The sequence below is a fragment of the Brachyhypopomus gauderio genome, chromosome 6 (assembly GCF_052324685.1).
Source record: "Brachyhypopomus gauderio isolate BG-103 chromosome 6, BGAUD_0.2, whole genome shotgun sequence".
NCBI lineage: Eukaryota > Metazoa > Chordata > Actinopteri > Gymnotiformes > Hypopomidae > Brachyhypopomus > Brachyhypopomus gauderio.
This window is the reverse complement of record NC_135216.1, coordinates 7,731,348-7,743,793: the sequence shown is the minus strand read 5'-3', so window position 1 is coordinate 7,743,793 and position 12,446 is coordinate 7,731,348. Positions and strand designations below refer to the sequence as shown.

The following is a 12,446-nucleotide window of genomic DNA, read 5'->3' as shown; positions in this document are numbered from 1 at the left end:
AAACACAAGCACAAAACAAAATGCAGTGCTATCTGGCCCTAAAACGACAGTACACTGTAGCAGACTACCTGCTTACAGTGACTGATACTAAACACAGAACCACGTTGACAAAGTACAGACTTAGTGAACATAGCCTGGCCATCGAGACCGGCCGATACAAGAAATCATGGCTGCCCAGAGAGCAGAGACTCTGCCAACAGTGTAAAAGTGTAACTATAGAGACAGAGCTGCACTTCCTCACTGAATGTGAAACTTTTCAACAAATACGTCTTATGTACTTCACAAAATTTGAGCTGATTCACCCCAACTTTAAGTCCCTATCTAATAATGACAAACTCCCCATCCTCCTGGGAGAAAAGAAAGAAAGCAGCACTTTAGCGGGGAGATATGTATCTACCTTACATAACATGAGGGACAGTGAGTAGCACACACACACACACACACACGTACAAACACACACATACACACACAAACGCACACACACATACCCTGTTTGTAAACACACTGATTTATATTGATCTATTTATTTATTTTTTTTCTCCTCTACATTTGTTATTTATTTGCTTTCCTTTCTTTTCACTTCTTCAACTTTAAATTCATGTTCAAGTTCATCATAATTAGAATTGTTCATATTTTTCAATGAGTTATTCATGTTGAATGATAACACTGCTTTGGCAATACTATAACTGAATATGGTCATGCCAATAAAGCTTATTGAATTGAATTGAATTGAAAATTGAAAGGCCAATCTTTCAGGAGTGAGGTCACTCCAAAGCACGCGGCACACGTGACGTCTGACGTCACTCCTCGTTCCTTCGAACGCGACTGATACGTCACGGGAATGATACAGGAAGTAAAGATGGCGACTGCCTACGAGAGGTTCAACCTGTAAGTTCTGGTGTATTCTACATTTTTTTTCAGACAGCGCAGCTGTCAAACTGCCTGCGACATTCAATACTGACATGGGCCGTGCTAGATCAATTAATGGAAGTGTTTCGCCATCTTAATGAGGGTATAAATAACCCCAAATAACCGATAACTTGTGCCGGTCCCTTAGCCTGTAGCCAGGGAAGTCCTGGTGCCATTTGAGCGCTTGACCCTACAGCCGAACCATTTCAAGATATTTAACTATTGACCTCTCAACAGTTTTAATTTAAAACAGATTACGTGCATTTCCAAATACGTGACGTCTCTAAAATCGTGAGATTCAACTTGGACGAATATTTGATTCTTTGCTTTGCGGTGGGCTGGATGCTGACCTCGGTTAGTCATTGAGTCACACAGCCTGTGTCGCACTCATCACAAGTTCAGAAATGTTGTAGTCGTTTCTGAAAGAGGTCAATTAGCTGCCTTGCATGTGTTGTCGCTGCATTTTTTATTATTAAACATCTGTAATAGAAAGAGTGTCCAAAACTGCTGTGTCCTCACTAAAAATCATAAATCACTTGCTGTCTGTATCTAAAATACAGCAGGTCTGGACCTGTGGGTTTGACAGAGCTGTTCACTTTGTCGAGGATGACTCTTACATCAGAGAATGTTTATAATGTAGGTGGGGTGCACTGGGCTGGAATGTCATTGGCCTCCTCCTGTCCTCGGCCTTAGACGCCAGAGTTTCCCCAAACACTTTATCAGGACTTTATCAGAACCTTGTGCTGTGTGGACTCAGGCCGCCGATTATGAAAAATAAATAAAAAAATGTTAATTGTTGTAATGATGTTAGTTGATGAATCCTCTTTCCTCAGTTGCAGGCCTGCGAGGCACCCTCTTACTCACCTCCGCTCTTCACAAACACAGATATGCTTGCACTGCTGTCTCGGTCTTGCTTGTGGTTAGGAGCAAAGTTAAGTGCACAGGAAATGTGCTGCTCAGCAATATAGCAAGGAGCACAGACTTAACCAACTGTGGCTAACTGTCAATGCAGCAGGAACGAGGCGTGTTCTTTTATTTAAACTTGCCTTGCAAAAGCATTTGTGCTCTAGTATTGATTTGGGGCTCCAGTCAGGAGTTGCTGAATCAGTCCCGTGGCCGTCCATGGCTCGGCTCTCAGCTTGCTAGTAGAGCTTATTGATGACGGGACAGATAGCCAGCACAACGTTCGTCTACAAGCGCGCAGTGCTACGTCGTGTCTGCTGCGTGTTGTCATTGTGCAGAAGCTCCTGCTATTGCTGTTCCGTAAAGTTTTGCACGTCTTGCTGGTTTTCAAAACGCACAGCAGATGATAAAATGGAGTTTCAGTTGCGCGTGTGTGGTGAATCTAAGCACTGGTGAAAATAGTTGTTTCATACAGGTATTTCATGGGAAAATATATGGGCAAATATATGGGGATCAAAACAGTTTTCCTGAGTCAAAGAAACGTAGGCTAAGATTTCCAACTGCTCTTCATTCGTGTTTCCACAGTCATGCCACCTCGGAGAAGTTCTACGTCGAGGCCTGTGACGATAACGCTAAAGATGTCTTGGTCATCGACAGGGTTTCCACGGAGATGACCCTCGCAGGTGTGAGCTGCTGACGTAGAAACAGGGAATTCTGACTGATAATCTATGCAAAAGATTCTGCTAAATGCTGAAAAGATATGCTGAAAAGAAATGACGACCTGTTTTGTGATGGTGGAGTAATTCAGTCTGGGAGCAGAAGGTCACTCATTGCTGCCCGAATGATACTTGGTGGTCAGCGGAGTTGTGCAAGGGTACCAGTGTTTCTCATTTAGTTTTCAGAGCGCAGGTGTGCGACAGTACGTAAAGTTAATTGAGTCTCCGTGTCCAGTGTGTTCTTACAGCCAGGAACAAAGCAGATGGACACTGTACTGATCTTCAGTAGAAGGTTCATATGGTGAACTGGGCTAGACTGGGAGATAGACTGCTTTCATTTCTAAGGTGGGTTGACCAAAAATGTTTCTGTTTTGAAGGTGTTGGGGACATCCCTCCATCTGGAGTAACCAGGTCTATCTGTGGCATCATGGGGACAATTCGCCTAGTAGCTGGTAGGTCCAATCCTAATCCCGAACCCAATATATTGGATCCAGTTGGACTGGAGGGTGTCCAGGCCCGTGAGCCCAGATGGAGGTCCTCACTGTCGCGTGTCTTTGCAGGGATGTACCTCATAGTCATCACCAGGAAGAGGAAGGTGGGTAACCTGTTGGGCCACACGGTGTGGAAGGCTGTGGAGTTTGACCTCATCTCCTACAAGAAGACCATATTACACCTCACAGAAAACCAAGTAAGCAGTTCTCATTGTCCGACCTCAATCAGCCTCATCCACCCACGTATACCCATAATATTGTCATATTTATGTACATTGCGGGCAGGGGAGGTAATAGTCTTGCTATGAGTAAGCTTGTTATGAGTCATAAATTAACTCTTTTTTTTCAAGTTTCTTATGTCTTGCATTGCAGAACAGGGTGAGTTGTTCTTTGGTATGTTTAATACCACAGAAGGATAACACGTCCTTGGGAACCCATGACTTTGGTGTGTCATTACATCCACGCGGACTCGGTCACTGCATTATTTATCAAAGCTAGGGCCCTAATTGAGGCTCCGACTTTGAAAACGTGGCGAGCCGACGGAAAGTTGGGCAGCGAGGTGCTTCCTCGGCAGGTCACGGGGTCACGAGGAGTCAGGACAGAGCAGGCTTGCGTCCGGACCGAGCGGCGCGAACCCAGCGCTCTGTGTAAGGGCACGAGGGCAGACGTCCCCATCCTGGTGTGGAGTCTCCCTGATCACTCACGTCGTGCCGCTTGTGATTTTTCCACACTGGCACGCATGCTTATGAGTGTTAACACAAAACCGCCGCTTGTGTTGAAAGTCGTGCGTTCGTGGTTGTGTGATTGTGAGGGGCGTGGCCACGCAGCAGTGTTGTGGGAGGGGCAGAGGATGTGGGCGGGTGTAAGAAAACCAGGAGGTGTTGCCTACTGCCTGCACCAAGTACACGGCTGGTGGGTGGGTGGGTGGGTGTGTGTGTGTGTGTGTGTGTGTGTGTGTGTGTGTGTGTGTGTGTGGCGCACGCATTTGGGCACATGTTTACTGCTCGGGCTGCTCCATACATGTGTTGCACAGTTCCCACTCTCACACTTGCTATGGGGCCAGGCTGACCTGGAGTTGCTGGCCGGCTGAATATTGTATGACCCATCTCACATACGTGGCCCTTAACAAAAAAATGTCCCTTGTTGTCTCTTGTAGTTTTCTTTTAAATACGCATGTCGTATTAATTGTGTGCTGCATGCGTGTCACAAGTTCAGTTAGTATGTAATGTCGCGTTCTCCCCTCTGTCTTTGAACAGATACAGGACAACACGACGTTCCTCTCTATGATCACCAGCATCCTGAACACAGATGGCTTCTACTTCTGCACAGACTATGACCTGACCCACACCCAGCAGCGACTTGCTAACACCAGCCCAGACTTTCAGGAGATGAGCCTGCTTGAGAGGGTGAGACCCAAAGAGACAGACAGACAGAGAGAGAGAGAGAGAGAGAGACACACACACACACACGCACAGAGAGACACACACACACAGAGACACACACACACACAGAGACACACACACACAGAGACACACACACACAGAGACACACACACAGAGAGACACACACACAGAGAGACACACACACAGACAGAGACACACACACACAGAGACACACACACACAGAGACACACACACACAGAGACACACACACACAGAGACACACACACACAGAGACACACACACACAGAGACACACACACACAGAGACACAGAAACAGGGAGACCCAGAGAGAGAGAGACCCAGAGAGAGAGAGACACACACACACACAGAGAGCGAGATTTGGGTATTTAAGGTGATAAATGTATTTCAGAATTTTGTTAACCAAAGTGCAATCTAGTTTAACAAATTAATATTGCTACTGAGAATCCAAATCATTTCAGATATTTTCACAGCCAAAAGTCCTCTGTACAGTGTCTCCAAAGTGGACCCTCAGAATGTCTGGACCCTCAGAATGTCTGGACCCTCAGACCTGTCCTGGGTGGCGAAATGTGCTTAAGGCCTCGTTTAAATTGAAGGAGTGTTACAGGAGATGTGCTGTTGGGTCTCTAGGTTCTCAGTCTGATAAACTAAACTTGTCAGTTGCTCAACTTACACACCCACACTTGTCCCTTGAGTAGTAAGATATTACTGATATAGGTGAGATATTAATTTCTAGGTGTAACTTCTAAAATTAAGCAAGAATTCTTCCTCTCCTTCATGTCTGCTGTTGTATGCTTGGATACTGCCTGTGGTCTGCTTTGTCTATAAATACCACAACTGATGTTTATCTTGAAGTGTTGACAACATTTTACACCAAAGTTTCAACCTCTTCTGCTAATTTATCTCTTCCTGCATTTCCTCCAATACAATCTGCTCTCTGCCCAATCGCACTTCTCTTTCTCTCTTTCTTTTCTTCTTTCATCTCTTTTTTTGTTCTCTCATTTTCACTCGGCTATAAAAACCCCTTTCAGCTTCACCTCTCCTTCCTCCGTGATGGTGTGGAGGTGTAGACACTCTTAAACTTACCCAGAACACCTGTGGGTCGGTGGTTATCACACGCTTTATCTGATAATCCATGACCACATAGTCTTTAATGCTGTTTCTTTCCCTTCATGCTGTTTTCACACCTCTCTCTCTCTCTCTCTCTCTCTCTCTCTCTCTCTCTCTGTTGTTTGGTGCATTCCGTCTTATGTTCTGTCTTCTGTCACAGTCATTCTTACCCTTGGCATTTTGAGTCAATTCCTTCTGCATGTCAGACCGGTTTGGTCAGATTGGTTTTGGCACTCCATTGCTAATCTCTTTCAGGTCCAAGACCTTATTTGCTATCAATGAGAGAGGAAAGTTTTTACACATTGCCAGACTTCACTGTTTTGTTCACCTCACAGGCAGATCAGAGGTTTGTGTGGAACGGAAGTCTCTTGAGGGAGTTTCTTGCCCAACCAGAGGTACTGACAATCAAGTTTTCAGCCAAATTTGCATGCCATACGATTACATAAAGAGTTGAACTAAACTCCACAAAAGACAGATACGTTATGTTGTGTATATGTTCTCGTTTTTAGCTCCACAAATTCGTTTTCCCCATCATCCACGGCTGTATCCTTTTTCTAAATAGAAGTTTCAAGACCATTAGGCATAACTCGTCAGTGCGCTTCTTGCACACAAGGTGGCAGCACAGAGCTATCAACTGTTATCAGTTCAGTGCCAGGCCCACTCATGAAGAAGAACAATTGTGATCATTGCTTTGTGTAAATAAAAACCATAAATTGTTAGTGTGTGATGCAATCAGTGTGCACAAATAGGTGGTATCGGACCTTTACCATGTTCAACAGTTATTGTGATGAAACCATGTTGCATCAATGGGAAGATATTTGAATGGATCCTCATTTCTAGAAGGAGCTGTTTCCGGGCTGGCGTGCGTTACTACGTCCGAGGTACGCTAAGACCTGCAGACCATCTAACATGTACATCTATGTGTGTGCTTACGGCCGGGACACTGGTTTTCTGCAGTGTTTACCCTTTTCTTTCAGGAATCGACTCAGAAGGACATGCTGCAAACTTTGTGGAAACAGAGCAAATTGTCCAGTATAATAATGGTAGAGCTTCCTTTGTGCAGGTCAGTAAAACAAAATAAGAATCATCATTCTGTAGCTTGACCTCTCCAAACAGGCTTTACCTTTGACTTTGAACTACCACGGGTACTGGGACTACTGGTCCAGCCCCTCTGGCTAAAGGGAACCTACTTCATAGTCCTTCATGGGACCAGCAGTTATTTGAAGCCTACAGAATCCTATTTTGAATGTCTGAGTTTTTTTTTTTGGTTTCCAAATCCTGCTTATACAGGGTTATGTTTCCTTCAACCATGAAATCATCTGAAACAATATGTATGTTTTAAAGATCGAACCAAAATGGTTCACGCTCACTATGGAGTAACTCCATCTGGTTTAAAGAGCATTGTTGGGAACGTTACTTAAAAAAAGTAATTAGTTATAGTTACTCACTACTTGTTCAAAAAAGTAACTGAGTTAGTAACTGAATTACTCTATAATAAAAGTAACTTGTTACCAGGGAAAGTAACTATTTGCGTTACAGTAAAAAAAAAAGTTATATGCCAATGAATAATGATTTTTTGAAAAAGCAGTTTTCACAGTCAGTTGAAATTATGAAATGGTGTTTAACTTTTGATATTTATTGCACATCCACAGACCAATGCAGGATAAAATCCTTTAAAATCCCAAATCTTTGTAAAAAAAAAAAAATTAATAAATAAAAAAGCAAAAGTAAACAGTTACACTATATAAAGTGCATTTACATCTATCAAATTAAATTAAATTCTCTCAACCTGCGACAACTGGTTTGTTCACAACAGAAGTAAACTTAACAATAAAACCTCTATTCTTAATTAAATAAATCAAGTACCCAGTCTGGTAGACATTCAGGAACTTCAAGTATTTTCTTAAATAATGTTTATATCGCCACCTTGAAAATGCTCATTTTTCTTCGGCTTGTTCCTGACTCGCCATTTCTGTGTGCTTTGTCACGCGTGTAAAACCACTGGCTCTGATTGGCTACCATAACGCTGCCTTAGCCAATCGCTTACTGACTTGTTAAGTTAAACAGGTGTTACACCGACAACTGTGACCTATCGAGATCTGTTACTCCTCACTAGCCTGGGCAGCGGGCCGCTCGCATTACTGTTAGTATATCACTATATAGTAACGCACCGCTTTTAATGGCCAGTAACGTCGACGGCATTGTAACGACAGTAAAGGTAATTCCATCATCTCCTCCATCTTCTCCAACAGACACGGGGCTCCATGCCTTTCTTCTGGTCCCAGAGACCCAACCTGAAGTACAAGCCCAAGCCTCAGATCAGCACTGCCACCAATCACGTGAGTCCCCCCATCGGGCACATGGCACATCCTTGCATAGACAGCAGGATTTTTTTTCCAGAACTAGTGCGCCATCTACTGGATGAAACCCCTAATGTCTTCTAGTCAGACCTTATTTAGGGGCTAGCAAATGCATCATACCTATGGTAATCATTCACAGATGGATGGACTCCAGAGACATTTTGACTCCCAGGTTCTAATTTACGGCAAGCAAGTAATTCTGAACTTGGTAAGTAATGTGTTGGAGAACTTCATTTATAACAAAATAATAACAATAATAGACACTAAAGTTCTCATTGTGGGTGTAGTTTGTTTGAAACATTCATTGTTTTGTTTGGTTATATTTATTTCTTTATTTTAGGTAAATCAGAAAGGTTCAGAGTTGCCCCTTGAGCAGATGTTTGCCAGACTGGTGAACAGTGTGGAGAATGGTCAGATCAAGTAAGGCTCCCCTCTCCCCGTCACCCCCATCATCCTAGCAAGCTGTGATCCAGGGTGTTGGGTTTGTTTTGGACTCCTGCTGGTGGATGGTGGGGGCTTTAGGTCCGTCACAGCTGCAAGTGTGCGGAGAGTTTTGAGCTGACCAAGCTTCCCTTCCCTGAAGGTACCTCGCCTTCGACTTCCACAAAGAGTGCAGCAAGATGAGGTGGCATCGCCTGCAGATCTTGGTGGACGCTGTGGCGGGGATGCAGGATGAGTTTGGGTACGTCTCACTCCCTCAAGGTCCTGAAACGCATCAGGAACGTCAACCGTAAGGCAGACGAGTATTACGAAGCGGTCACTTAGAGGCACCCCCCAAACCCCCCCGGGTGTGTTCGCAGGTACTTCATGTTGAGCTCGGACGGGACGGTGGTGGCACAGCAGACCGGAGTGTTCCGCAGTAACTGCATGGACTGCTTGGACCGCACCAACGTCATCCAGAGTCTCCTGGCCCGCCGTTCCCTGCAGAGCCAGCTCCAGGTCAGGCTCCCACAGGGCTCCCACAGGGCTCCCACAGGCTTCCATAGCTTTCCACAAGCCTGTCTTCTACACAATTCAACCACATTCTACACTCTCTATATATATCAGCACCCCATGTTTGTATTTCTTTTTTCATTGCAGAGATTAGGGGTCCTACACGTCGGGCAGAAGATCGAGGAGCAGGCTGAATTCGAGAAGATTTATAAGAACGGTGCTTATAAGAACCCTGCATTCCTTCCCAGATCCATGTTCTTTCTGTATTTGAAAGCACTCCTGTGTCTTTGGTTAATCATCTGCAACTGTGGTTTTTAGGCTGGGCCGACAATGCCAACGCCTGTGCGAAGCAGTACGCTGGCACAGGAGCCCTGAAGACCGACTTCACCAGGTAACGACCCTGCAGAACTGGGCCTGGCCCATCTGGTGCATGAGGGCCCTGTCTCCTAACCGCCACTGTTCCCTCCTCAGGACTGGGAAGAGGACACAGTGGGGCTTGATTATGGATGGTTGGAATTCCTTGATTCGCTATTACAAGAACAATTTCTCTGATGGCTTCAGACAAGTAAGCGTGAACTCCCTCTCTCTCTCATTTTGTCTTCTGTGTCTCTTCATGGCGGAGGAACTCGCTCTCTGAATAAATAAACCAGAAATTACGTCTTGCTTAGGATTCCATCGACCTCTTCCTTGGAAACTACACCGTGGATGAAATGGATGTCTCAACACCTCTTCAGCTGCAGAAAGACTGGAAATTCCTCACAGTCCGTTGGTTTTTCTTCCTCTAATCCAAGCTGTATCACAGGACTAGACGTTGAGATGGTGAAGTTTTGTGTACAAGATAGTGTTAGATAGATAAAAGAGAGATCGGTTTTGTGAAATGGCCCTAGTGGAGCAGAACTCCTTGGCTCCAGTTGAGGTTGCTAAATGGTTTGGCTGAAGTGATCTACTGACTGACGTGATCTTCTGGCCTCTTCCTCCAGCTGCCGATCATCATGTTGGTGGCCTTCTCCATGTGCATTATCTCCCTTCTCATTGCTGGTAAGAAAACACAAAAAAATGTGCATAAAAATAAAGCTTCAGAATGAATTACATTTTTACATGACAACCTCAGCATTGGACCCTGTAGTCACAGTGTTGGGCAAAGTGGCGTTCATGACAGTTTTAACACTCTCTGGTTCTCTCAGGCGAAAACTGGACAGAAACGATGGCGTACGTGCTGTTCTGGGCCAGCGCCGGTCTCATCACCGCCACCATCATCTTGCTCAATGGAAAGGAGTTCGTGAACGTGCCCAAGCTAGTCCAGAAAGAGAAGATGGATTAGGCATGTGTGTTTGGACATGTGTTTGTTGTGTGTGTGTGTGTGTGTGTGTGTGTGTGTGTGTGTGTGTGTGTGTGTGTGTGTGTGTATGTGCGCGAGCGTCTGGAAAGCGTCTCTGTCCCACACACCCCCATTCCTCCTCCTGGCTGCATCATGCTTGGAGTGTGTATTGATCTGATCTCCACCTTCTCCCTGATCTCCACCTTCTCCCTGATCTCCACCTTCTCCCTGATCTCCACCCTCTCCCTGATCTCCACCCTCTCCCTGATCTCCACCCTCTCCCTGATCTCCACCTCCACCCTCCACATCTCCACCCTCTCCCTGATCTCCACCCTCTTCTTCTCACACTGCAGTCCATGGCCATCCAGCAGAACCTTTCCTTCCGTGACCCCGTGACCTCCCTCACAGCCTCCCCTCAAAAGTTATTTCAGATGGCGTTCGGCTCCCTCGTTATGTAAATACGCCCCTATTCCAGGTGTGGAGGTATAGTGTAATGAGGGCGATCTGTGCTCATTTACATGGAACTGAATATCACTCATCAGGAGGGATGGGGGGGCTCTCTCACTAGACGCCTGTCCTATATTCATATCGTAAACCAGGTATCACCAAATGGCGGACCGCGGTCCGGATCCGGACCCGAACGCCGTCCTGTCCGGACCCAATCACATTCCTGATTAACTGGATACGGACCCAAATGCCAAATTAATTTTAACGGGAGACTATATTTTAAACCGGAGAATTTATTTCCAGACGAGTGTTACGTTCACCACCCATTTGAGTGTTACGTTGCTCCCCCCCCCCCCCCCCCCCACCCCCCACCCCCCGCCCCCCGCTCAACAACTTTCGTTCTCCACCGCGGACCCGGACCTAAGGTCTGAGCTATCTGCCAAAAATGGACCGCGGAAAGATTTAATTGATTACCCCTGTCGTAAACCATCACCACCCTGGGCCGCATGGATTCCTCAACCCCTCCTACCTGCTGCTCTACTCCTTTCTGTACTATTCTCAAATAACCAATGTCTTATTCACCAGAATGTTTGTAGGATGCTGAATGATTAAAGAAGACTTTGGATGGGCAGAGTTTTTGCACACTGTCTCAGTAACGGTTTACACAAATGTCGATTATCAGCACTTTACTAACGATTCCATCTGTGGACCACAACACTAAACTAGATTTCCAGGAGCATGGGCACGTTCCCTGCCAGTTCTTTTTGTGAGATACTGAGAGTGGAACTGCACTTCACAAGACCTCGATAAGTGTTGCTGATGTCTGTGTGTCATCTTACAGATTTCCTGTCTTTTGTCCTTCTCTATTTGGTAATATGGGAATATATTTGGTCTGGTCACTTTGTCCTAAAATGACAAGTTTTGATTACTTTATTTCATTTACAATAAGGCACTGAAAGACAAATGTCTTTTGTATTAAGTTCCGTTTGAGAAAATGGGTCACATATAGCCTTCCCAATGTGATCATTAAAAAAGCACGCACACCAGAGTTCTCTGCTAGAGAAGCTCTTCAACAGGTGATCAGATGTGCACAGCGTTACACATTGTTAGCACAACTGACGTAGAAGCCATGGTGATTTGCATTTAACCTCTTCAGGATTGACATGCATACAAAGTCCTGTATGCTCTACAATCTGAGCTTAATTGGGTTATTTGGTTAAGTACAAGAATTACATGGTAGAAGTGAACATGTAGTTTTCTCATGGACAGTGTGTGGCTGTCATGAACTTTCATTTTTCATCTTCAACTGATATAAGATTACAATGGGCAATGAGTATAAATTTGGTGTAACGTGCTATTTGTATTTTCAGAAGTTGATCTTGAACTTAATTGTCTTTGTTCTCATGATTTCTTTATTTTATAGAGGTTATATCAGCCGCAACTTTGTAATAAAAAGTTTAATTACTGTGTGTGCAATCTGGTCATCGGACATGGTCAGTTCAGAAGTGCCCATTAATGGTTTGGTTTGTCTGTTTAAAACAAAAAAAAAAGTACTTAGAATCTGTGTTGTTAGGAATATCACTAAATACTCTTAAAATTATGGTGTGCTGAAATACTCTTGCTATTAATTCTTAAGGAATTATTGTTAATTTTCACCTAAGATGTGAAATTTGTAAACCTGTGAAATTCTTTTTTGGTTTCTGATATTGTGGTTCTTTAATGAAATATTAAATAAATTCTAATGGTTTTCATGGACTGGTTATGCTGTGCTAGTGTCACACTGATCTAAAGTTGGAGAATTTGGGGAAAACTCTTTGGACATTCCAGTTTCTAGCCTT

The 12,446-nt window shown here is 44.6% G+C and overlaps 1 protein-coding gene across 1 annotated transcript; it reads left to right on the top strand.

The window, feature by feature from the left end:
* The first annotated feature begins 845 nt into the window (after nucleotides 1–845).
* On the top strand, nucleotides 846–10,952 carry sacm1la (SAC1 like phosphatidylinositide phosphatase a). The gene is made up of 20 exons (XM_077008425.1): nucleotides 846–888; nucleotides 2,398–2,495; nucleotides 2,906–2,980; nucleotides 3,089–3,216; nucleotides 4,276–4,425; nucleotides 5,886–5,945; nucleotides 6,060–6,093; nucleotides 6,330–6,431; nucleotides 6,528–6,613; nucleotides 7,803–7,889; nucleotides 8,050–8,118; nucleotides 8,251–8,330; nucleotides 8,494–8,592; nucleotides 8,711–8,849; nucleotides 8,991–9,060; nucleotides 9,162–9,234; nucleotides 9,315–9,408; nucleotides 9,512–9,604; nucleotides 9,824–9,881; nucleotides 10,028–10,952. Exons 1-20 carry the CDS (start codon nucleotides 860–862, stop codon nucleotides 10,162–10,164), a joined length of 1,761 nt encoding a protein of 586 aa, XP_076864540.1. The 5' UTR covers nucleotides 846–859; the 3' UTR covers nucleotides 10,165–10,952.
* Nucleotides 10,953–12,446: the final 1,494 nt, after the last annotated feature.

Coding starts and splice junctions, on each gene's coding strand:
- sacm1la (XM_077008425.1), top strand. CDS start 860: ATGGCGACTGCCTACGAGAGGTTCAACCT. Junction 889..2,397: donor GCCTACGAGAGGTTCAACCT/GTAAGTTCTGGT, acceptor GTGTTTCCACAG/TCATGCCACCTCGGAGAAGT. Junction 9,061..9,161: donor CGAGAAGATTTATAAGAACG/GTGCTTATAAGA, acceptor TGTGGTTTTTAG/GCTGGGCCGACAATGCCAAC.